General features: G+C 35.8%; 3 protein-coding genes across 3 annotated transcripts; 2 read left to right on the forward strand and 1 right to left on the reverse strand.

Annotated features, from left to right (window-relative positions):
* The first annotated feature begins 789 nt into the window (after positions 1-789).
* LOC128547152 (uncharacterized) lies at positions 790-1,965 on the forward strand. Its single transcript, XM_053518904.1, has one exon. The coding sequence runs from the start codon at positions 790-792 to the stop codon at positions 1,963-1,965; it is 1,176 nt and encodes a 391-aa protein (XP_053374879.1).
* Positions 1,966-1,970: 5 nt separating this feature from the next.
* Positions 1,971-4,589, forward strand: LOC128547153 (uncharacterized protein K02A2.6-like). The gene has a single exon (XM_053518905.1). The coding sequence runs from the start codon at positions 1,971-1,973 to the stop codon at positions 4,587-4,589; it is 2,619 nt and encodes an 872-aa protein (XP_053374880.1).
* A 2,935-nt stretch (positions 4,590-7,524) lies between these two features.
* LOC123534427 (uncharacterized) lies at positions 7,525-26,734 on the reverse strand. Its single transcript, XM_053518906.1, has 9 exons — positions 26,622-26,734; positions 23,954-24,120; positions 22,211-22,335; positions 16,202-16,354; positions 14,697-14,713; positions 11,906-11,975; positions 11,342-11,522; positions 10,487-10,586; positions 7,525-8,695 (listed from the first exon to the last, which is right to left on the reverse strand). Exons 1-9 carry the CDS (start codon positions 26,689-26,691, stop codon positions 8,478-8,480), a joined length of 1,101 nt encoding a protein of 366 aa, XP_053374881.1. The 5' UTR covers positions 26,692-26,734; the 3' UTR covers positions 7,525-8,477.
* Between the last annotated feature and the right edge of the window lie 381 nt (positions 26,735-27,115).

Raw genomic sequence — 27,115 nt, forward strand, 5'->3', positions numbered from 1 at the left:
TCCGTCTTTCCGTCCGTCCGGAGCCATATCTAGGAAATGGTTGGGAATGATGTTGTATACGCTAGTGTATCATATTACATGTAGCATGCTTGGTTAAACCGCAGGCTCTCTGTGAGGGGAGTTCTCTGATAGTGTTAGAAATGCACACACGTCTATATGTATGAATGAAGAATGAATAAATGAGCCATGCCATGAGAAAACCAACATAGTGGGTATGCGACCAGCATGGATCCAGACCAGCCTGCGCATCCGCGCAGTCTGGTCAGGCTCCATGCTGTTCGCTTTTAAAGCCTATTGGAAATGGAGAAACTATTAGCGAACAGCATGGATCCTGACCAGACTGCGCGGATGCGCAGGCTGGTCTGGATCCATGCTGGTCGCACACCCACTATGTTGGTTTTCCCATGGCATGGCTCAAATGTTTATTAGTTTATTTTGCCTTATTTATTTAAATATGAGAACCCACCTAGGTACAAACACAACAAATGGCGACGAGGATGGGATATCAATGAGTTTTAAATTTTCGGATTAAATTCCGGAAAGAAAATGATGGATTTGATTTTGTTAGACAAATTCATTAAACTAAAACAGTTGGATTAAATTCCGAACAGAAAAAAAAAATATTGGATTAAATTCCGTGAATCAAACAAGTTGACAAAACATTGTGGATTAAATTCCTAAAAACAAAAATGTGTGCAGGATTAAATTCCGTTTCAGTAAAAAGGCAACAATTGTAAAACAATTTGGATTAAATTCGTGAAAGGGTTAAAAAAATTAACAATAAAGAAAATGGCAAAAGCATTATCTGTACCTAGTGTAGAACACTTTAATATGACAGGAGACCCTAGTAGCTTGCCAAGCAAATGGGAGCGATGGCTGAAATCGTTTCAATACTTCGTTGTCGGTTCGGGCGTCACGGACAAATCACAAAAACGAGCACTACTGCTGCATCTGGTAGGACCGGAAGTGCAAGGGATTTTCGAAACACTGGATAATACTGGAAATGACAATAATTTTGACGCCGCAGTTGATGCATTGAATAATTATTTCAAGCCGAAACTCAATGTATCATATGAACGACACAAATTCAATTCAGAAAAACAGAAACAGAATGAAACTATCCAGGACTTTGCTACGCGACTTAAACAACTAAGTATTTCATGTGACTTTAATGACACAAATGACAGAATACGAGACCAGATTATTGAAAAGTGCACATCTACAACGTTACGCAGAAAGTTTCTCAGTAATAAAGATTTAACATTAGAAAAAGTTTTGGAACTGTCATCAACGTTCGAACGTGCACAAGACAGTGCCACAAAAATGGAAAATCAAAGTACACAACAGCAACAAAAAGATGACACCACGTTTCAACTGAAACAATCGACTATGCGTCAAAGACAACAACGTGCGAACAGAGGTAGAGGCAGATTTCGTCAACAGGCACCGACAACACATGTAGAATGTTACAGCTGTGGCCGCAGGGGTCACATGGCTAAGGACCCAAATTGCCCAGCAGCACGTGCAGCATGTACAAAATGTGGCTTTATTGGACATTTTGCAGTAAAGTGTAAATCTAAAAGGAAAAAGAAACAACCAAAACAGAAAGTTCGATCACTTGAAAATGAAACATCCTCAGACGGTGAAAACGAATATCTGTTTAATATCAAATCAATTGGGAACGTGTCAAATAAAATAACAGTCAACGTCGGTAATATTCCGCTGAATATGGTTATAGATTCAGGAGCTAGTTGTAACATTGTTGACAAAAGTACATGGAATTTTCTAAAATCACAGAAACAATTTCAATGCTTAACACATAAAAAATCCACAGACAAGAAAGTGTTCGCTTATGGAAGCAAACAACCACTCAAATTGCTTGGTATATTTCGTGCGAAAATTGAATTCAATTCAATGACTATTGATGACGTAGAATTCTCAGTTTTGGACGGTTCAAAGGAATAGGGAAAATGAAAGATTTTCAATTGCAAATTCCCATTGATGAAAAAATCGAGCCAGTTGTCCAATCGGTAAGGCGTATACCTTTCAGTCTCAGAGAAAAGCTAGAAAAAAAGCTATTAGAACTAGAAAACAATGATATAATCGAAAGAGTAAACAGTCCTAGCCGCTGGGTAAGCCCAGTTGTTGTAGTGCCTAAAGGAGACGACGATATTAGGCTTGTTATCGATATCAGGCGAAGCAACACGGCTGCGAAGCGGGTACGACACCCGATTCCTACCGTGGACGAGGTGCTGTACGATTTGAACGGATCAACAGTGTATAGTAAGCTAGACATTTCAAATGCCTATCATCAACTCGAGCTTCATCCTGATTCAAGGGAAGTAACTACGTTTATAACTCATGTTGGAATGTTCCGTTACAAAAGATTACTCCAGGGAGTCAGCTGTGCTAGTGAAATGTTTCAGAAAGTGCTTGAACAAGTTCTACAAAATTGCCCTGGTACACGTAACATTATGGATGATATAATAGTGCACGCGCCTACAAAAGATGAACACCAGAAGTGTTTAGAAAATGTGCTCAGAGTGTTACATGAAAAAGGGTTCACATTAAACTCATCGAAGTGTCAATTTGAAATGTCAAAAGTGACATTCATGGGAAACGTATTGTCCGAACACGGGGTTGGTCCAACCGAAAGTAAAGTGCGCGATGTGCTCAACGCAAGAGCACCACGAAATGCCGCGGAAGTTAGGTCATTCTTAGGATTAGTCAATTTCAATGCTAGGTATATTCAAAATCTGGCTTCAATTTCAGAACCGATGAGAAGACTCACACGAAAAAATGTCAGGTTTAAATGGGGCCGCGAAGAGCAAAATAGCTTTGATACATTGAAACAGAAATTGGCAAGCGCGGAAATATTAGGTTATTTCGACATAAATGCCAAAACACAAGTCGTGACCGACGCAAGTCCCTATGGGCTTTCAGCTGTTCTCACTCAACGTCAAGGCAATGATTACCGTGTTATTTGTTATGCTAGCCGCAGTTTAACTGATGTTGAAAGGCGGTATTCCGTGACCGAGAAAGAATGTGCTGGCGTTATTTTTGGAGTCGAGAGATTTCACACATATTTACACGGCATTGACTTTGAACTTGTTACTGATTGTAAAGCTGTTCAGTACATTTTCGCGCCAAAGTCAAAACCAAGTGCGCGAATCGAAAGATGGGTCTTGCGATTGCAGGGATATAGATATACAATGCGCCATGTCCCAAGCCGCGAGAACATTTCAGATTGTCTGAGTAGATTATTGGCTGATGATAAAGAAAAACGGATGTCATATTTTATAGATGATGATAACTATATTCTGAATATAGCACGTGCCGCAACGCCTGAAGCGGTAACAACGCGAGAAATAGAAAAAGCGTCTAGATACGACCCTGAAATGTCTTCAATTCGTGATTGTTTGATGTACGGTTTATGGTACAAAATTCCATTTAAGGAATATTTGATTGTTAAAAACGAATTGTCGGCTATCGGATTCTTAGTGCTTCGAGGTACGCGAATAGTGGTACCAAAAGAATTAAGATCGAAAATACTCGAAGCGGCACATAGTGGTCATCCTGGTATAGTGTCAATGAAACAGTCACTTCGTACACGCGTATGGTGGCCACAGATAGATCAAGATATAGAGAAATATTGTAAATCTTGTCATGGTTGTCAATTAGAAGGCCCTCCGGCGCCTCCGGAGCCGCTAAAACCGACGGAACTACCTAGTGGACCGTGGGAATATTTAGCATGTGACTTATTAGGACCACTTCCGACAGGTGAACATTTAGTCGTGGTAATAGATTTTTACAGCCGATTTATGGAAATAGAAATCGTAAAATCCACCACATCGGAAAATATTGCTACAGTTCTTATGAAAATGTTTGCGAGACACGGAACATGCTTCCTTTTAAGGACTGATAATGCAAGTTATTTTACAAGTGACTATTTCAAGTCATTTCTAAAAGAACATGGCATTAAACTAACACATTCTACGCCCTTAGCGCCAAATCAAAATGGGCAAGTAGAAAGACAGATGTCAAGCATAATGAAGCGTATTCGCATAGCAATTGCTGAAAAACGTAATTGGAAACATGAGCTTCAGACATATTTATTGATGTATCGCAGTAGCCCGCATGCTACCACAGGTGTAAGTCCAGCAGAATTACTGTACGGTCGTAAAATTAGGACCAAAGTCCCATGCTTACAGGAATACGGAAAATTCGATCTTTCCGATCAATCTGTAAGAGATAGAGACTGCGAGAAAAAAGAAAAATCAAAACAGTATACGGATCAAAAAAGGAATGCGGTAGAAAATTCCATTTCTGTAGGTGATTTAGTCTTGTTAAGAAACAAAAAGAAAGATAAAACAGACACGCGTTTTTCGTCTAAACCTTATACTGTTACGCAGAAACACGGGAATTCGGTTACCATAGAGAGGGATGGGGTGCAGTATAATAGGGATGTCACTCATTTAAAAAAGTACGAAACGCCGTTTTCGGAAAATACGTCCCATGAAAAGAAAAAGTGCATGTCGAAAAAACCAGAAAAATACAAAGATTACGTCTGTGAAAATGAGTACAGTTGACATTTGTGAAACATGGAATTAAACATTGTTTGCACCTAAAATGTTGTGGTAACCGCCACAAAGTTTAAATTTCTGATAACATGACAAATATGCAATCTGATATGACAAGAACATTAATTCATTACCACCCTAAATTGCTATATTGTTTACAAATGGATTAATTTTACAACCATGTGTCGACATGCCATGAACTATCTTGAACTTAGTTTAATGTTTTGATTGAACTGCGTGAATGAATTGTGACAGTGGAAAAAACATTTTTGGAAATTATATTAATAGCTTTTTAGAAATAAATAGATTTCGTAATGGAATTTTGAATTCAGTTTGTACTTTTATATTAAACTGCATTATTTTCAATTTCCTATTTTAATTTAGAATCAGTAAATATTTAATGAATGCATAATTTAAAAAAAAAAAAGAAGGAAAGTGATGTTGTATACGCTAGTGTATCATATTACATGTAGCATGCTTGGTTAAACCGCAGGCTCTCTGTGAGGGGAGTTCTCTGATAGCGTTAGAAATGCACACACGTCTATATGTATGAATGAAGAATGAATAAATGTTTATTAGTTTATTTTGCCTTATTCATTTAAATATGAGAACCCACCTAGGTACAAACACAACAAATATTTATATAAAATTTCATATACATGTTCACCATCTTCAATTACATGTAGCAAACTGTAACAAACATATGGCAATTAAATATTGGCAAAAATACAGGTTATTGTGCAGTAGCTGTTATCACCTGGAGGTATAAATTTCACACTAGTCTCGCTTGTCAGACTTCAGTTTCTGAATATTTGACTGGAAGTACATGTAACAAGTACTCCTTGAATGATCCGCGGCAGATTTTGATGAACGAAGCACTTACAGTGTTCATAGCAGGGGATTAAATATCACTTTCTGTGGTTGAAAGTCAGAATTTCAAAAATTTACTTGAAAAACTAAAGTACCAGATCCCAAAACAGTAAAACATTAACAATTAAACTTACACATGAAAAATGTTCAGAAATGAGAAATGACATTAAGTAATATCATGATTCTATTTGTGAATATATTGCCAAATAATTAAAAAAATAATTAATTATTTTCCTTAAAATAATTGTAATCAATTAATTACTTCTGTAAAAAGCAAGTAATTATAATTGTAATTTAATTGAAGCATTTCTATTCTAATTGTAATTAATTAATTACTTTTGAAAATAATTGAACCCAGGTCTGCACCAGAGTTATGGCCCTTAGAAGTTTCTAGTGTTGACTATATAGGGTACTATAAATATGGCAATTTCTGCATCATAACTTTTAATATATTTGACCTAGAACTATGAAACTTAAACAGAATTTAGAGCACTATAATGTGGTTGTGCACATCCGAAGTAATTTGAACTAAAAGTACTTTAAATGTATATATGGTGATACTTACCCTAACCTTTAATCAGTATATTATACATTTTGTACATTAAATGCATGCGAACATACAATAATTTGCGAATTTTTGCCGTACGCGACATTAGATAATCACTTCCGGGCATGCGCAGAAGACCGCACCAACTCTGCAGTGAGCTACATCGATTAGAAACACAACCAAATTGGCACGGTGTTGGGGTAAATATCGACCCGTACGGAAAAACTGTAGCGGGTGCCTTTAAGATTATAGGGAAAAAATGCGTAATTGGAAGAACACTTGAAAACAGTTTCAAGTTACATAAACGTTTTGTTTTTAGCTGCCTGATCAAGATTTACCTAAAGGCAGACCTGAAGATGTATTAGCGTGAGACCAGAGAACTGTTTGACCTACAGTTTCTGTAACAACGTTTTCCTCGACCCTGCTACATTTCAGTAATGAACTTGTCCATCTTTCAATTTGGACAGTGCCATTAATTGTAAAAAAGGGGTGCATACCAAAAAGATACTGACTAAATAGCGAACAGTGCAGACCTTGATCAGACTGCACGGGTGTGCAGGCTGATCATGATCAACACTGGTCGCAAAGGCAATTGTGTCCAGCATGATAAGGGTTAAATACCGTACCATTGATTATACAATATTCTAAAGGTCTCCAAGGGTGGTTACAGGAACTTCTTTAACCTTTACCCTGCTAAATTTCTAAAATGGACAGGTCTTTCATTCAACTTTGGCAGTACTATTTATCATTCGAAGGTGTGTTCATTGAAAAATTACTTACTAAATAGCGAACAGTGCAGACCAAGATCAGCCTACATGGACGTGCAGGCTGATCTTGATCTGCACTGGTCGCAAAGGCAAAATCACTTGCCGCCAGAGGTTAAACGTTCAAAATACTTAGATTATTCTTTAATTTACCACTAAAACAATTTTGACGGGGTATCTTAGTAAACTTCAAAGCAAATTATTTCTGTGCAAAGCATTTATTATTCGAAATCTTTATTTGCCCGTTTTTTGCTTTGGGACAAATATATTTTTGGGCGATAAAATAAACACTCGTAAAGATATTTTTAAAATTTCAAAATAATCTATAATCACCATCGGAGACCTTTGGAATGATGTTAGAAAAAAGTGATATATACAATATAATTATCTGAATTTTGCTAAATAAAGTCGTAATACCCAGATAACCGTGTTACGGATTCGATGGATCAAATAGTAGATGACATAAAATGTTACTTTTAGTACTAAAGATTATCCTAATGAATCATTTTAACTTGAGAATTTTCCGGTAAACACGAGTACGCATATAAATGGTCGTGAAAGGTACAGGCCTTATGTATCGAAGAAATAACCCCCAAAAGGGGAATTTTCAACGTACGCGTCTGGCTCTATTCTAGTTTATTTCATTCTTTTCAGAGTTTAGAAAGTACTTTCATCTGGGAGTACATGTAAATAAAAGTAAAAAGTATATTACGCTTGGCTACCACTGCCATCAGCAACAGCAACATCACGTGAAATAGCAAACGATGTTTTTTAAAGACTATTTATTCACAAAACATGTATAAATATCAACACATTATACAGCACATTTAAATTAAAGAGAATAAAGTAAATCCTGGTAACAAAATCTAAGCACTTGAGTTCTGCGTATCTTTAGTACATGTGATAACGTGCGCTTATGACAGTTGCACATCATAGCCTAGACAAGCCAATAGACTGATAATAAAGAATTTGTCACAAAATTTCAACTTTTTGTGATTTTTTTTTAATTTTATATAATAGTGACAAATGCCAGTCTATTTTAGAGATTTTCTGAGAGAACTGATTGTAATATTGGACATCGGATATAAACTGGCTATTTTCACAATTTTACAACAACAAAAAATATATCATATTCTAGGAGTGAGTGTAATTTATAATAAAAATAGTAAAATAATGTATAAGAGATACCGAAATCAGTTTATTCTTAAACTTGAAGAGGAAACTTAACAAAACAGTCATTAGTACATATAAATACAAAAACATCAACAAAGACCATAACGAAACAAGATATATAAAGCAGTTTCATCATTTTGCGTGTATGAAAATCTTGTGTTTCACTAAAATATTATATGGATTTAATACTTTGATGATTTTAATTTAAAGTTTGAGTTTCTACACAGGGCGTATATGGTAGAGTCCGAGTAAATTGTAATCATTACCATCATTCCACAATGTTTCGGACATTTTAAAATTATTGATAAAATAACTTTTATTATAAGCATACTGCTTAAAACACAAATGAAGGAAATATTGTCCATTATTTCTGTTTACTTTGATTCTGTGTATTTTGACCTATGCTGACTCGGCATCAAACCAATGTCATGGAAAAAAGTATTTTTTCTCTTAGAAAAATTATATTAGATCAAAAGGTTATAAAAGAAAACTTTCCAGAAAATTGTTTGTTAACTTTCTATTTTTGCTTGCAATTTTAACAATTTAAGACTTATATCCCATGTTTGAGAACTCGGACATGTCTCGTTTGGTAGTGGGCTTCCTCAGGCGCCAGAACATCCATGCCGTGATACCCATGCACACAGCCAGAGTAACTGCAAGCGCGACCATCACACCAATCAACGGGGTCTTAGACAAGCACACGTTAGCCTCGTTTTCATTTTGCATCTCTGGAAGTGCCATTTTTTCGGCCAATTTGTGACCTGTGAAAAAAATCAGTCGTAGAAAGTCATTTTTAAAAGACTGTTACACCGGTTGCATATCAATATTTATATTGTTCTACATATCTGAAATAATAAAGATTTTTGTCCAGTTTCAAATCGAAGCAAACAAATCTGAAGATTTTTGTTTGCGGGTTTATCCCGCTACCAAAGTTACAAGTGTATTTCTGACAATCATATAGCATCTTTATTTTATTCCGAATCACATCCAAAGGATGTTCATGTGCTACACAAAACAGTCCCATTCATGAACAATGCGGATGAATTATCAATGAACAAGCAGTTCTTATTTAACCTGTATCCACTCACACTGACCATTTAGATTATATAACATCTATCAATGATAAGGTATTCCAGCCCATGGCTACATCACAATATTGGTCAGGCAGAGTTCATCTTAGATATGAGGCACATTAAATTTGTATTTATTTCTCATTCCTGTATATTCATAGACTTGCATTTAAACAGAAAATAAAGCTACCAAAACCCGCAAACATCGGAAATTTCAAGGCTTTGATTTTCTTGTAGATGCCATAGGTTTCATTACGAACTTTCAGTAATATCGACCTAACGGAAAATCGATAAAGTTGTCTATTAAAAAAGAAGGATAAAATTACTTAAACTTAAATAGAAATGGGCCTACTTGGAAATTTAAAAAAAACGGAACCCCACAAATTAAAGGGGTTTTCTCGGATCTTTATGAATATGTTTCTAAAAAAATATTTTAAATATTTTAATGTTTGTTTTATCCTTTTTGTCATTAAATAGACCCACCTCAGTCCATATACTCATAATAGACTCTGTAGAAAGCGGGACAAAAATGACTTCTTCAAATATAACAGATAAAATGAAATATTTTCGGAAAAAAATCCGCAAATAATTAAAAAAAAAAAGGTACCCCTAAACATATAGATAAATTATTAAATTTTTGTTATATGTTACAGTACGACCTCTCTAGAGCGGCCCTCTATTAAGCAAAAACCTCTCTATAACAACATCATTAAAATTTCTCTAAGCTGAAATAGACTATCAAATTTACCTCTCCAGAGCAACAACCTCTACATAACGGTCAATATTTGTATCTCCCAAAGAGTGTTGTTCTACAGAGGTTGCACTGTATTTGCTTAATGGTTCAGTTAATATGAGAGAAAGCGTTGTAAACATTCATACAAATTATGTCCAATATCAACTTCTACGAAATATTTTATTAAATAAACTTTGTCGGGTCGCATCAAAAGATTGCCTAGGAAGCTTTCATAATTTAGATTAGAAATATTTCATAAAGTTTTGCCACACATCGTTTAAGAAAATTCTCTTATTTAGAAATACGGTGTATCTTTTCCTGATCATAATTACTTCACTGTCCAAACGCCATCTAATCTGGATTTCACTCATTTTTTTTTTAAATCTCAGTTTGTTTGTTCTTTTTCAAAATAACGGGCAAAAGAAAAAAAAGGTTGAATTTGTTGTATCAGAATCTGAATCCCGGATCAAAGCTAGTAATTATTAAAATTAAAAATAATATGAGCCGCGCCATGTACTGTGGGTTTGCGACCAGCATGGATCCAGACCAGCCTGCGCATCCGCGCAGTCTGGTCAGGATCCATGCTGTTCGCTAACGGTTTCTCTAATTGCAATAGGCTTTGAAAGCGAACAGCATGGATCCTGACCAGACTGCGCGGATGCGCAGGCTGGTCTGGATCCATGCTGGTCGCAAACCCACTATGTTGGTTTTCTCATGGCGCGGCTCATATGACGTTGTAATATATATACCTGCTGGGTAAATCACGAGAGATGTTGCTAGCTCGACTTCGACTGTAGAATTGGTGACGTCATCAACACTCCTCCTTCGTCGTGTGCCGCCACAAGTAGGCTGAAAAATACACATAATAAGTAAGGTGAGATTTCAAGACACGTAAGCGTTATGTCCATAAGTAATAAACTGCTGGGAAATTCATCAAGTTTAAGCTTCTGAAAAGATAAGCATTTTGAACGCATACATGTAAATAACACTGAGGTCTGTATTAATTAGGGCATTTTGTGTAAATTTTATTGTGGGTGCATTTTTGACATTTTGATAGAGAAAAAAAATGGAACAGAAAGTTGTATTTGGTAAATTAAAACTCAGTTTAGGTAGTAATGAGTAGTAATACCAGTTGACAGCGAGGTGGTTTTGGTGCGAGTTTGCAGTATACAAGCGTGACAAAAGAAATCTCTCTTGGAAGGATACATGGCCCCTACTTTTTTCTTCATTTTAGTGAGTTTTTGGGCTGATTCTCCGAACCAGATATATTTTTACTCTGATGTGTACAAAAAAAATATATAAAAGACAAATACTTAATCAAAATAGGAGATATAAATAGCCTTTGTTTGTTTTACGGATCAAAATATTCTTCACACCATAAGCAACGTATCATTCGTGTGTAACATTTTTATTCAACGTCGCTAAGCCACACGCAAAAATATTGCATGTTGTGTTCACTCGTGAAAGATATGCCGATCTTACATTAAAACAAACAAATATATTCATATGTTTGTGTCATCCTTGGCGTTGATGTGTTTGTTAAGCATTTTATGTAAATTAATGTTACAAAAATAAATTACCAATCTTTCTGTTTAATTACATACCGCGGTGCATGATGAGTCACAGACTTCAATCGTAAAGGTGAAGGTCACGGTGGTGGACCCGGTTCCCGGCAGACTTGGAGAAGAGCTGGTATCCTTTGGGATAAACAAGCTAAAAGACACGGTCAAATCGCCGCCTGACTGTGCACTGGGTTGCGCAATGATGCTCGCAAATTGTGTACATCTAAATAAAAAAATAAACATATCAATCTCATATACAATAAGGTTTGCACTGGGCTAGGTGGATTTTCATACTTATTGCACAATCACTCACGTTAGCAGAAAAGTTGATACGAGTATATACAAAAACTAACACCAAATATCATCTCAGTGCATCTAATTGTTAGCAAGTAACGACTGCAGTCTAAAATAGAACGGTGTGCATAATCTCTCATCAGCGTCATTTATCAACATACAAAGTTTCATTAAAATAGTTTCAAGTACTTCCTAAGTCATCGTAGGATCCAGATTTTGGCGGACGGATAGATGGCAAGGTTACATTCAAATAAACGTTACAAGACTTTGTTAAAAAATGATTAATTGAGCATAGGTGCAAAAGATAATTACCCGGCAGATATAAGATTGACAGAGTCAGTGGCTGAAACTGCCAAGGTAGTAATCTGGTAATCAAACACAGCTGAAATCAAAAACAAAAAACAGTGTATGAATAAATCAAACACAGTTTAAGTATATGAGCCGCACCATGAGAAAACCAACAAAGTGCATTTGCGACCAGCTTTGATCCAGACTAGCCTGCACATCCGCACAGTCTGGTCAGGATCCATGCTGTTCGCTTTCAATGCCTGCTGCAATTAGAGAAACCGTTAGCGAACAACATGGATTCTGGCCAGACTGCGCGGATGCGCAGACTGGTCTGAATCAATGCTGGTCGCAAAGCCACTATGTTAGTTTTCTCATGGCACGGCTCATATTATAAATTTGTTGTAGGATGGAACATGCAGGATGCCTACTTTTTGTCATATATTTTGACGATTTGTTGCTATAGCAACCACACTTTTTTGCAACAGCAACAAAGTAAAAGGATTTGCATATTTTTGATATTGGCATTCTTTCCATGAAAAACTGTCTAGATCCAGTACTCGTTTATAACGAGTGTATATCAAAATCCCCTTGATCAAAATCCCCTCCACTGAAAAATGACTGGGTGTTACAAAATCCCCTTCACACATTTGCAGGGGTTATCATAATCCCCTCTGTGATTAACATTATAGATATATAGATATTAGTGCTCCAAATTATATTATGTTTGCTAAAGGCATTGTATTTACGTGCTTTATGCAATAGACTTTTAAGTTGTAGCCTATATAGTTGTATTTGAACTTGATGAAATAAGTAAAAATCACAGAGGGGATTATGATACCCCCTGCAAAAGTATGAAGGGGATTTTGTAACACCCTGGGCTTAAAATAAAATTAAGTTTGTTTGACCTTTACCGACCGACCCGAAAAAATTGCCCCGACTCAAATAATTTTATTGCATTCCAGAGAAAAAAAATATTTTTATTTTCTTATCAAAGGGAAAAACTTATTTTGGTGCTTGAAACTGGCGATTATTTTATTTAACAAATGCATACATAATTATGGCAAGTGAGAAAGTAACCCGCGGTCGGCTAGTAGAAATCGATAAAGCGGACTGTTTATCATCTCGTGTATTCCGAAAACGTGTCAACTATGCCGATAACGTTGCCTAAGGCCATAGGATGCAGACGACAATCAACCCGCTTATAACCGGAAGGCAATCTGACGAAAGGACATAATTTTACAAATCTAGTATCTAATTTACCCGCTAAACGTAAAGAAACCAAAACGTCATGCCGGTACTTTTCCATTCCACGAGCACGTGCGAGCTATCGAAATATCTAATTTCCATCACTCGACGTTACTTTTGTTTACACATACACAAAAAAAAAACGCGCGTAATGCATTCATTTTTTGTTATTATCGCATCAATATTTTTTTAGCACCGCTTAAGAAGTAATATTGTTTGAATTCTATAACGATTTTAATAAGATATCGACAGGAATGTAGGCAAAATTCTATAAAAACGGTCAAATTTAAATTGAGTTCTTTGTAAAATTTCAAACAGTGCGATCTTAAAATTACTTATTTCTTTCTAAGAGTAAATAAATGATAAATTCTATGGGCATAAAGTTCAGACTTTTGACCAGAAGGTACAAAAAAAAAAAAAAAGAAAAAAAAAGAAGAATAAAAAAATCTTAAATAATGAAAAAGCGTCAGCAGTTTAAATACATGGCGTAAAACGACTTTTGGCAAACAGATTTATGTTAGTGCGGCAAAATAGCTCACAGAGGTAGGATATCCACAATTATCGTTTGACACATTTACCTGTCAGTTTATACAGGATATTGAATTCGCTTTAAGAAATTAAAGAAGAAACTTTTTTTTTGATTAATTCAAAGAACCGAGACGGTACGATCAAACAGTGATGTGTTATATGGCGCGAAAACATGACGTAATTCCATGACAATCTCGGGCAACTGTAACGCTTTGATCTCCACTTCAGATGCCATGATACCTACATACTTCTTTTAGCTCTTTGAGGGGGGTGTTAATTGATGATGAAAACAAGGACAAGGACTAAGTTTATCAACAGAATAATTACTGATAATCGTTTACGCTTTCAACATTGGGTGGATTATGATTATTGTGTCCATATTTTTGGGACACTTTACAAAATAATCATTTTTCGGGAAATAAGTCTTGAGAAAGTGAAAATAACTAGTCTAACATTTTTGGAAAATACGGGCTAGACTGTGATTATTTTTACTATCGATGCAGTTATTATGGAGAGCAACTAGGTGGTGGTGATTACTAAAATACCCTGAAAGAAAAATGTCTGCTGTGAAAACGAAATTTAAGAAGAACAAATATGATTGATTACAAAGGAAACGTAATGTACATAGATTATTATTTGTCTACTATGTGTTATATTTGAAATTTGCTTGTACATAATACTGCTTTCATAACAGTGACAGTATTACGACAATTGACAGGCGAGTGGTGGGAAATTTGATTACCTGTGAAAATATATTATGAACCTACTTAATTGTTGATTTCAAAATGTGTTTAATCAGAGATCGTTTTGAAATGCATTTGTTCGAAATGAGAAAATCTCAGTTTCCGAATTTCAAGAATTTGACACGAACGTAAATGTTTTGAAATATGACAAGCTAGATAGTTTTAATATTTTAATTTTGTAATGCCAGAACAAAGAGGTATAAAAATCTTATACTTCTTTTGCCAGGACAATGGCATAATAAATGTCTGATGTCGGGGAAACCCAATCTTGTTTCTGTTCTTAGTAACATGACCAATACGTGCAAGTAGCTTGAAGCTAAAAAATTATCACTTTTGCTTCATACTGCCATAACCGTTGTAAAAACCTAAAACTCATAAAAAGTTATTATCTATTGAATTAAGCATCAAACACTTGTTGAAAATAAGCTGTAATTCAGTAGTGTGTTTAGATGCCAAATATTTTCGCGACTATATATCGTTTTGTACTTTTAAGCGCAGATGTAGTCAACTTTGATATATTTATTATGTTTCGGTGTTTATCAAATAACGGTGAATTTATCTGATAATCAGCACTCAGTGAAATTACAAATCTGATACAGATTAACGTCAAAAGTTTACGAGCGTATGAAACAAATGACGTGACGTCGTAAAAGGACTTGCATGCTTCGATAAGTTCCGCAAATTCGATTTATGATAACACAAAGTAGTTTTAGACTAAAACAAAAATGTTGTATCGATGTAATCACGGTAATTACTCGTGAACAAGTTTTTTCACTCGTGGCTGCCCACTCGTGAATATCTTTGTGCACTCGAAATTTAGTGAATACACGAACCACAATTATCTCTTAAGAAAAGTATAGACAGAAGATCTCAAGATGGGTAATTTTGCTTATGTGCAATTAGTCTGTGCCCATACTGTGGTGCATGAATAGGCTAGGTTTACACATTTTAACAGAGCATCTTCCGAGATTATCTACAAGCAATAGGTATTAATAAATAGACTTTAATTTTTATTATTACTGAGACAACAAACATTAAAAAAAATCTAAAATATAATAAAATTATTTACCTACCTACCTACCCACTGTAAAAATACTGGGTCGGTAAAGGTCAAACAAACTTAATTTTAATTTAGGCCCTGTCATTTTCTAGTGAAGCGGATTTTGATCAAGGGGATTTTGATTGTCTCCCGTTTATAACAGTTATCGCAGGATCCCATGACTGACAAGGGGCGGGGGTGCTAACCGTTTACAATGTTCTTACACCGGGAAGAGACTAATAATCGTAGAAATCAGTGAGTTAATAAATCTAACACCGATAAAATAAATCAAATAAAAAAACAGTGAATGAACAAATCAATTCAATGCCATCAAATGAATTATTTTAGACTGAAACACACTGAAGGAGAGTAGCCTAACAGGAGTTACGGTTAGTTACAACATTGCCCATCTAAGTATGCATACATAATGCCATTCAGATCCTTTAACTGATCATGTTGATATGAGGAAAATAATTCTCTTTTAACATTATAGATTCTAGTTCTTGATTTCATTTAAAAAAACAAAACTTTTAATATTTCCTCTACCATAGCATGATCCTTGTCACAGGTGCTAGACACAATAATCAAATATTTTACCTTAATTAGGGACCTATATTGTATATAAGGATACATATTATAAGAACTCTAGGCTTTCAAGAAAAATATTTGATAATGTGTCTACACCCGTATATCCAGTTGTTTAGATTCGGCGTGTGTGAATGTAACACATACCCAAACCTAATGCTAGTAGAATCATTTACTTACCTGCTTACGGCCGATGGTATTGACAGAACGAATCTGGCAGCAATTCCGACCGTTCCGTTGTGATATGTTGTTACCACACTGCTTCGAAGGACGTTGTGAATGTTAGGTGATGACAGTCGGCCGATCACATCTGTGACGTCATAGTCATCTCCGCTATCAATCAAAATGACGTCATTAATATCATATCAGACCTGTCCTTCAACACGATAATCTTAATAGAATAATAGTTATAGTATGTGTGAGAGTGTGTTACCAGGATTATAGTTCAGGGGAGTAGGGGTACAATCGAGGGTATTTTTTTTCCTCTCGCACATTATCGTTGATGAGGGCCGGTAGGTCACGAAGACGCATACGTGAAGAGAAAAATAACGAGATTTACCCCTAGCTCTGATATATCCTGGTAACACACGAGCACTACATATTATAACTGTTTTATCGCATAGTTTATCAAAAAAAATTTATATATTATTTTCATTTAAATTTGTTTATTATTATTTTTACTATTTTGATTCCCTTTCTGCGCCTCGCTGACTGAAACACTAAATCTTCTGTTTTAGAAAATGTGTTCCCCAGATAAAAGTACCCAACAAATTTCTGCATTGGTTTTAAATCTTTGCATTTCATTGGCCAGACATATTGTAAAACTTGTTGTTTTGTTTGTAAAAAAAATCAAAGAAAAAGAAACATTTGAGAAATCTCAGAATTTCATATATTTCATGTATTTTTGAATTTGGCAATAACTATCAAGTTTTTGAAAATTCTAGTTTATTTATTCTTTTACTTTATAAATGTAGGTGTTTGTGACAATTCTTTCTCTGTGAACTGTAAATTGGAGCTAAAATCATCTTTTCTTTGAAAGGAAAAAATTATACTCCCTTGATAGGACCTCAATAGAGAAAAAGTGTTCCGATATATATCGGAACAGTTTTACTGTGCTGATATATATCGGAACACTTTTTTTCTTATGAAACTCCATAGAGATTTCCGTGTTGATATATATCGCAACAGTTTTGTAAGATATCAGCACAGTTTTGTAGTAATAATGTGTGTTACTATGTATAACATGCTGCAAAGATCAAAGGAAAATTGTCGCACTATGCGATAACATAAGAAAGTCTTCAGTGTAAGACAAAATGAGATCATAAGACTTAAAGTCAAATTCCTGACCGCTTTAACAGTATTTCAGCTCGTGTGGGTGTTTTAAAAGGGCGTAAACGTGTGTTATAACACGTAAAAATATGCTTTATCCCTACAATACAAAACGACGTCATGTACATCTATCGGTTATAAAGTGTTAATGTCAGACCACAGCGGTGGTCACGTAGCTGATCCAGTTAAAAGAGTTGCCTCGCCTGATATCGATCTTTTGAGGCGGATGGCCCAAACAATTATCCCTGCCTCCGAGCAAATCACATGACGACGGTAGATTTCTAAAACCATTTGATTAAAATGCTAGCCATAATCTACTGGGTAATTTACATTTAGATGCCACAACCTTTATGAATATAATGAAAGTATTCAATGTAGATTTATATTTTGCAGCATTCTCTGATTGTAGGCTACTCAAACTGAAACTGTCAAATGATTTGATTGTTTACATTTTTAGCAGGTGCGCGTCTCAACACCTTAGCTATTTTAGTATTGCTGCATTGTTTTTCAGTATTTTGCTCGTTTCACACGCAAAATATAATATTTAACTACTGAGAGACAAACTTTGTATATCAAAATTTTAAAAAGAAATAACTCGGCTAAAATTCAGTTCAGTTTATACGTGATGTACCTATTAGGGGAAGTAACACTGTGTTAGAGATTTAGTTTACATTTATGCAGATTCCATATAGAGTTACACCTCCCATACCTCAAAATTTAGAACAAAAATGCACTAGGGGCCACCGTTTTATACATGTGTTTCAAAAATTTTCAGGGGAAGATCCGCCCCCCCCCCCACACACACACCGCCCTATAATGAGGGGGTACCTCTTCCAGAACCTCAAAATTTAGACCAAAAAATGCACCTCGCCAATGATTCATTCGTTCTAAACTGGTTTCTCCCCTCTCCCCATCAAATATTTTTGGATCATGCATTTTTCTGTCATTCAATTATGCCGAACACAAAACATGCATTTCCATCCATTAAAATAAAACCTGTATGAAGCAGCCAGTCAAGACAGCGATACAATACGGCTGCTTGGGGCAGCTTACTTCTTATCTGAGTTAGTTAATTTGGGAAATAAGCCGACTAGCTGCTTAAAGGTCCATAATTAATGCTTGAAATGTTTATCTTAAACACAGATGAAACAGCTGTCCAAACAGATGTTATGCATACTTACATGGTTAGAAAGGCACTGCTTCTAATATTGCACATGAAGTGTTGTGTCACTGGAGCTGATATCATTTTGTGATTTGTCGCTGAATAAATAATTGTTTGGAGTTCAGATGCGAAGGCTGCTCCCTCGTGATATAATAATACGCATCTGAACGACAAACAATGACTTTATTCAAGAGCAAATCACTAAATGAGATATATTATTTCGATTCTAACACGTTACCAAAGACTTTAAAGTACATCCTTGACGGCATTCATTAAATATTTGCCTGTTTTCAATCGGTTTCTTTTCCAGCACGCCACCATGCCGTTTGACGTAATGATTGTGACGTCAGAACAGTGAATTGTTGTATAATAATTCACTGTTTTCAGCCTTATTTGTTCAATAGGAAAATGAATCGGATCGTGTTAGAATGCTTGTTAATACAACAAAAAGAAAACACTCCGCGCAAAGTTTGCATTGCATCAAATGTGATTTCCACTACGTCTACTAGGCGTGGAAGTGCACTCCACGCATGTGCTGCACGAGTGTATTTAGGTTAACATGACAAAAGATTTGCTATGCGCAGGCTGATGTTTTGCATCCGGGTGCAAATATTGTGCATGTGAAGAGCGCTAAAAACCCTCAAAATACAACTTTCAAAATTATGTTTATTTAAAGCCACAAACGTTTAAATCTAAACAACAGTGTTAAAACCCGTACGCTCTCGATTCTATACATGAGCCGATAAACCTGCAAGTGTTCAGTGTGTCCGAATTTTAAACAATACGACAAGTGGATCCCAGAATGCTTTAAAATGAATACAAATTTATCATAAAATACTGCCTTTCTTTCGGCATAACGTAATTGTAGTTAGTGTGCAATTTTGAAGGCCTTGGATATAAATGAGTATAAAATAGAAAAAAACACAATAGATTTATAGACATGTACTAGTATACAACACCTTACTTAATAACTATTACGTATAATCGTTAATAGCAAACTAATTAAAATGAAAGACTTTTTGTCATGTAATAAGATTATTTTCCATCACTTCTTGCTTCTTAAAATATTTTTTTTTGTAAGTTACATTCCAGGATATCAAATCATTCCAGTTTTTGTTCCATTTGATCTGAAAATAAAAATAGACATACGAAAATATAGCGTTATTTTCTATACTTGTACTGACAAAAATAATATGAGCCGCGCCATGAGAAAACCAAAAATAGTGCGTTTGCGACCAGCACGGATCCAGACCAGCCTGCGCATCGGCACAGTCTGGTCAGGATCCATGCTGTTCGCTTTCAAAGCCTATTGCAATTAGAGAAACCGTTAGTGAACAGCATGGATCCTGACTAGACCGCGCGGATGCGCAGACGGCACGGCGCGGAGCGCAAGCTGGTCTGGATCCATGCTGGTCGCAAACGCACAATGTTGGTTTTATCGTGGTACGGCTCATATATTTTGCTAGAATCATAAAAAGAAATGGCAGTTTGAATCCAGAGTGTTGTTAAAGCAGTAATGTCTACTGAAATTCGAGAGGCACTATTTTTCCTTCTTTCCTTTATACTATTTTATGCATAAAAAGGTTGATAGAATTACATTTTAAGTGTTTATATGACATGAAATTATAACTAATAACTCAAAAGAACAAGGTCATATTTACCATTGCATATGTTTTACAGCGCCAAAATGATCGTAGCCACCGTTGCTATTCCAAGCAGAACACGTGAACTTCGTGCAGCGGAAATTGCTTTTGAGCACGTGACCCCTAGTTCCTGTTGCTGGTCTTCACTGAGGTCGCAGGCATCTGTACTGTAAAAACGGCAGTCTCCAACTGGTTTCATATTTTTCACCGAAGTTTGTACATTGAGGAAAAATGCCGAAAATCATACGAAATATTGACCTAAATAATAGTTCTTAAGATGTGTCTGCAGTGTATAGAACTTCTACATACTCTTTATTATTTGAGCCGCACCATGAGAAAACCAACAAAGTGCATTTGCGACCAGCATCCGCGCAGTCTGGTCAGGATCCATGCTGTTCGCTAACGGTTTCTCTAATTGCAATAGGCTTTGAAAGCGAACAGCATGGATCTTGACCAGACTGTGTAGATGCGCAGGCTGGTCTGGATCCATGCTGGTCGCAAACACACTATGTTCGTTTTCTCATGGTGTGGTTCAATTGTTTGTTATTATTTCCTTTTTCTATTTTGTTTTTCCTTTATTTTGCTATATATATACTCTTATATTTGTTAATATTTATTTGTTTACTGCTTTCGAATACAAAATACATTGTAGGGAGTTGCTCAATGGCTGTATTTTTGTAAACTAACTGCCATTCGTGGAAATCGATGCCCGAGTAATTTTTGCTATCTGCTATTTACGCCCTATTTTCTTTTTCTGTTTGTATAATATCTACTAATGTGGGAGATATCGTATCTGTTACTTATGACCGACTGAAATTTCACATTATTTGATACTGGATACATAAATTATATAATTACATACTTTATAATTATTGTAAACAACGTATGTACAATTCCCTAATAACTTCAGCTCAATAAATATAATTAAAAAACATTAGCTATATGAAATTGCCATATAGCTAGGAACAGCTTCGTAAGAAATCTGTAACCAAAATAAACAAGGCCAGTTTTTCTCACATATTCTCAAAAGTATAGTTCTTCACTTACGGCCTTTTAAAGTTTGCGAACACCTAGCTTCTTCTCGCGAATTAGGCCATCTTAAAAACATGCGAAATCATCTCTAGGTAAGGATGGAAACAGTTCTTGATCCTTAGTTTTAAGCGTTCATGCACTACCACTGATGAATATTTTTATAACACTCGTACAAGTCCGCTCGAGTAAGAATACTTTCTTTATAAGATGTCAGACTACTAAATTAACCAGTACTTGAATTAGGATTATACTACAGGAACCAGCAGGGGAACCATTTGGTCTAGTAACATGAAGCGGATAGGTAACAGAACACTATTTTTTTCACTTTAGATGGCCGAAGAGGTATTTTTGAAGAGCCAGTTTTTCCCCTACATTTCAGCGTTGAATGTTTCTGACAAATTGGCGGAAAAGACAGTCAATGCTGTATTTTGCGGAACAAAGTACAAGCAGTCTCTGGCAGTCATTTATATAGCAAACAAACGTGAATGATAAAGGACATAGGAGGTATTAATTTTCCCACATTGAACGAACACACGCCCGTAGCCTTTAACCTTTAGTCAGTATCAAACAATATGTGCGTACATCCAATAGGATACGAATAAATGTTTGCGTATATGACACCCGTAATGATTCTGCTGCCCAAAGAACACAGCGGTAAAAATGAAAAAGTGTTTATTTTTATAAAGTTATTAGAATTGAATATACCCGGCGCTAGGTCCAATGAGATGATGTGTTTTCATTGGGAGTCATACGAGCTTTTTTGATGTCAAAACAACAATCTTTTGAAAATCTAACTAAAAATTAACCATTTGTCTGCAGCTTTTTATTTTGACATCTGTGTTTTTTCGAGGCAGCAGAAGTATGCCTGTTTGCAAAGCAAAACTTCATTTTCCGTCGTGCCGCTGATATCAGGGGAGACAACTGGAGAAATACCGAAAAATGCATTTAATTTCGATCTATGTAATGAAATGAAATATGTTATATTAAAACTCATTACGGTGTAAATCTGAATCGAGTACTTACGTGGTGCCTAGAGTAACAACTTTTTCGACACTGGAAGTGTCAAGGTTACAGGTCACTTTGACGATGTAGTCAGTAGCCAAATTAATGGTGGAGTATTCCTGCACGACCAGCTTGAATTCAGTCCCCTGGGGAAATGAGACAGAAATAGCAAAGTTAGCAAAGTATATGACTTACAGAACGCTTATAAATGTAGTCTGGACAACTGTGGCGCCGTTGAGGTCACAGGTTACCATGGCGATATAATCGGTGGACAGGTTTACCGTACCGTATTCCTGAACGATGAGCGTGAACTCCGTGCCCTGTCGGGTAAATCAGATACAACACAAATATTAAGTAACAATTACATTTTGTTAGAACATTGAGAAATACAAAAAAAAATAATAAATAAATAAAACGCACGTGCGTGTTTGGAAAAAATGTTTCTTCACATAAGACATCTCAGGTTTATGGCAAACATTAATAGCATAAAAAATACATGTACTGTTATAAAATTCAACAAAAGACAAGACAAACACATATGAACATTAATTCAGTGAGTTATTAGTCAATTTTTTTAATAAATCCTTTAAACACATTTTATTTCGATATTAATCATTCCTTTCCCAGAAAACATAATGATACTGGTCCCACGTTCAGCCCGCATATCAGACATCAACATCTGATTGAAGATATACTGATCCGATATTGGCCCAATATAAGACGCTAACTGTGGGCTGTAACGGATAAAAATACAAATGGCAATCATTTCCAAAATCAATCTCTAACCATTTATGTCTGATTTCTGCCAGCTTCGTGTTGGCATGGGCGTCATGTTGAAACACGCCATGAACGGACCGCTAAATGCTTCGCCCGGGACAACACGCTATCACGAAACTGGCAGAAATCAGTCATCATATACAAAATAACTACCTCGGCTAGTTTTTTGCTGTAATTTTAAGTATAAAAGTCTAGTAATATTAGTGCCAGAGTTATGGACCTTGTATCATATGAAGTAACTGATGATATGGCACAACTGTGTTAAGTCTGAATCAAATATAGTTAGTACTAACAGAGATAGAGTGGAAGCGCATCAAAACTTTAACCTGAAATTCTAAGTAAAAAGGGGGCCATTTTCATGCAATTTTGGCACCTGAGATATTGGCTTTTACTCATATGATATGTGTGATGAAATGGAACAACTATTAAATTTGATTCAAATACATTTAGTAATCGCACGCACGCACGCACGCATGCACGCACAAACACACACATGAACATGAAATGACCAGTTGTATGAAATTTTAAATTTTAAAGGAAAGATTGGACGGACGGACGGTCGGTGAGCGATCATTCCCAGTAGCTCACCCCGAGCACTTTACTTCGTGCTTGGGGTGAGCTAAAACACACTTCAAGTTTAGCGCTTTATAACCTAAACGCCAACATTGTATCTAAAATCCTGTTTAGGAAAAGTAACGATTAAAGTTCAAAGAAAAGAAGGGTAGGACGATTTTTATCTCATTAACAGCAACTGCAGGTCACTGAACTGCTAGAACTGCTTTGCATACAATATTTGCCAACAAAACCCTACTTTTACGTGTCACAGTATCCCCACTTCTTACTGAATCCTGGAAATATTTACTCGACTGTTGTGAGGTAAATTTTTCTAAAAGTGAAAATATGTTACTGATTCCAAGAATATCTTTTCATGCCTGGAAAAATTTATCCGAGATAGGTGTTAGTTATCGCCTTTGATGTAGTACTTACCAGCGCAGGTACGGTCCCAGCTGTGCAAGCAGCAGCGTCGAACGTGTACGACCCTGAAGCGGCCGTGCTTTGGGCTGCACATTGTCCGTCTATAAATATCACTCCAGTTGTAGAACCGGAAGTCAGTGACACAGTGTAACTAGGACCAATTGCGCATGTCACAGACACTGGAAAATTTCGAAGAATATTACAGTACAGTTAGTACATTAACATTTTACACGGATAACTTAGACTATTTAATTTACTCCTTTACAGAGTACTTCCTAGATTGTTTCCATTAGTGCTCTTGCTTCTGCAAAGGCATACAGTACATATATTTACGCTTACATGCGTATTTATGATTTATAATATGTTCCTGTGTTACTTCTCAGTTCTGTGTACGTAAGAGTGTCACCTGGCAAAGGGTAATTATTATTTTTTATTATTTTTGTAATATAGGAATTTGGTAGGAGTCAAAGAGTGAGGTTTTATTCCTCATGGCAGTTAAGTTGTAACGACTTTGTAAATTGTTGCCACGTTTATATGCTTAATAAAATCTAGCAACTTAGCAATAGCGTAAAATTTACAAATGCAACTACTTAAAAGTTTTTTTGTTTTTTTTTTTTTTATTAAAATATTTAAAATTTACAAGAATCACAACCAAACAACATGAAAAATATCTTGTTTGGTCAATCCACTCGCGCATGATTTTCGACAGGAAGTAAAATAGTGTTATTATAATAGCAGCTTCATCTGGGATGCTGTATTTAATTGGCTCGTGTGGATTTCGTCAGTTCATATCACACGAGGTGCGAAAGCGCCGAGTGTGATCCGACCTGATAAAATCCACGGGAGCCAAATAAAGAATCCCAGATCCATGGCAGCTACTGTTAAAATGACCCTTTTATTATATATACCTCAACGTTTTCGTTTGTTATTTTATTATCAAACGAAATCTTCAATGTTTGTCGAACTGAATGGTTTTGTGCGCGCTGTTTATTGAAATGTGTCAGGTCATGCAGTAGTGCGGAAACATACAATACTACTATAGGTGGAGCCTCCGTGGCCGCTGACTTCAAATCACTTGCCCCGTATCTATGTGGATTCGAGCTTCACTCGAGCGTCACTTTATGACAAAGGGTCAATTAATCACCGACAGGCCCCTCCATTTAATTTGCAAGTATTTAAAAAGCCGAGTATCTTTATATTACAATAATTATATTTTGTATATTTTACGTTTTCATTTGCTATATGAGCCGTGCCCTGGGAAAACCAACATGGTGGCTTTGCGACCAGCACGGATCCAGACCAGACTGCGCGGATGCTGTTCGCTAACGGTTTCTCTTATTGCAGTAGGCTTTAAAAGCGAACAGCATGGATCCTGACCAGACTGCGCGGGTGCGCAGGGTGGTCTGGATCCATGCTGGTCGCAAACACACTATGTTGGTTTTCTCATGGCACGGCTCATATATTGGGATATTTCAACAATCTGAACCAAAGAACAAATGAGGTAATCGAAATGTTGCAAACTCTCTAAATTTATAATGAGTTCCGGTTTTGCTGCAAATCTTTGAGAATTACAAAGCAATATATTGTTCCTATGCTCATACCATTCCTTAAGGGGGAATTGCCACAGTTGCCTATATGTATATAGGGCAGAATTTCTTTAAACTTTGTGTACTGACTGGGAAACAAGTTTAAAACAGAAATTTATATCAAACATTATAGGTTCCCAGACTTGATCTTGAATTATCTGCCCTTGAAAGTAGATTTTTTTTCAGTATTTTCCGACTTTCAAGGGCAGATGATTTATGACTAAGACTGGGTTCCTATGGTTTGTTTTATTTCATATTTCTGTTTTTGATTTGATTCTTTGTCAGTGAAAAAAAAAACAAAGAAAAAATTCCTTCTGTAAGAAAATTTTTGCCCCATGTCAATATAGAGACTGTTGCAAATGTCCTTTACTATGAACATGACAAAATGATACCGCAAAGTCCTAGTCTTTCTCATGGACCGAATTTCTTTAAACTTTGTATACTGACTGCAAATGAAGTCTGAAACAGAAATACAATTTAAAATACACAGTTCTCTTGCCCTGATTTTAAATTATCTGCTCTTGAAAATTGAATATTTTAGTATTTTCTGATTTCCAAGGACAGATAACTCAAGATCATGCCTGGTACCTATGATTTTTAATACATATTTCCGTTTTAAACTTAATTCTCAGTCAGTACACAAAGTTTAAAGAAATTCTGCCCGTAGGAAAATTTTTGCCTATATACATATAAGCAACAGTCCCATTTCCCCTTAAGGCAAAATACGTTTATCAAAATTTCAAATTTATAAGTCTACCTTGGATTGGGAACATGGAGAATAATCAAAATCTAAAACATTAACATGTAAAAAATGCTCAACGAACATAAGTAAGTATAAACGGTCAGGCGATAAAAAGGCGATAAAATTTCAAATAAATCCATCATTTGAGCAAAGTCAGACTGGCTATCTTTAAGAGAGAAGAAGAAGAGGAAGAAGATGAAGAATTCTGTAAACAAAAGAAGAAAAAGAGGAAGAAGAAGAATTCTTTAAACAAAAAAGAAGAAGAAAAGTCAGACTGGCTATCTTTAAGAGAAAAGAAGAGAGGAAGAAGATGAAGAATTCTTTAAACAAAAGAAGAATCTGTAAATCTTACCAGATGGTGTGAACGTGGCTGTTGCTATTTTTAGCAGAGGAACTACGAACAAAGCTACGTAGCCGAGCATAGTAGTCACGTGATTGCTGTCTGAAAAAAAATGACACTATGTGTTACAGTATTGGTATACAGTTCGAAAGTTTCGATATGATGACTGACAGAAATAGAAAATGCCCTATATCTGAAAGAAAATATTTTAATATATGTCTCTAACCGTGTGTTTTCAACTATTAATTGTATGATGAAAAACATCTAAGCTCCATAAAACCCTGGGTCAAAAAATGTGTTATCTTGAAATATACTTTCATTACGGTCAACCATGTCAGTCAGGAATTGTTACATGTTATTATCAAAATTTTGATTTCTGGTTTAAGGCGTGACAAAGCTGTCACATGTCACGTGTGCTTTCAGTGTGTAGTTTGTGGGTTTGAAGTCAGATTTGAAAATGTACAACAACAAGTATCAAAATACTCTGTATTTTGCAGAATTTGTTT

This window comes from Mercenaria mercenaria, chromosome 12, assembly GCF_021730395.1.
Source record: "Mercenaria mercenaria strain notata chromosome 12, MADL_Memer_1, whole genome shotgun sequence".
NCBI lineage: Eukaryota > Metazoa > Mollusca > Bivalvia > Venerida > Veneridae > Mercenaria > Mercenaria mercenaria.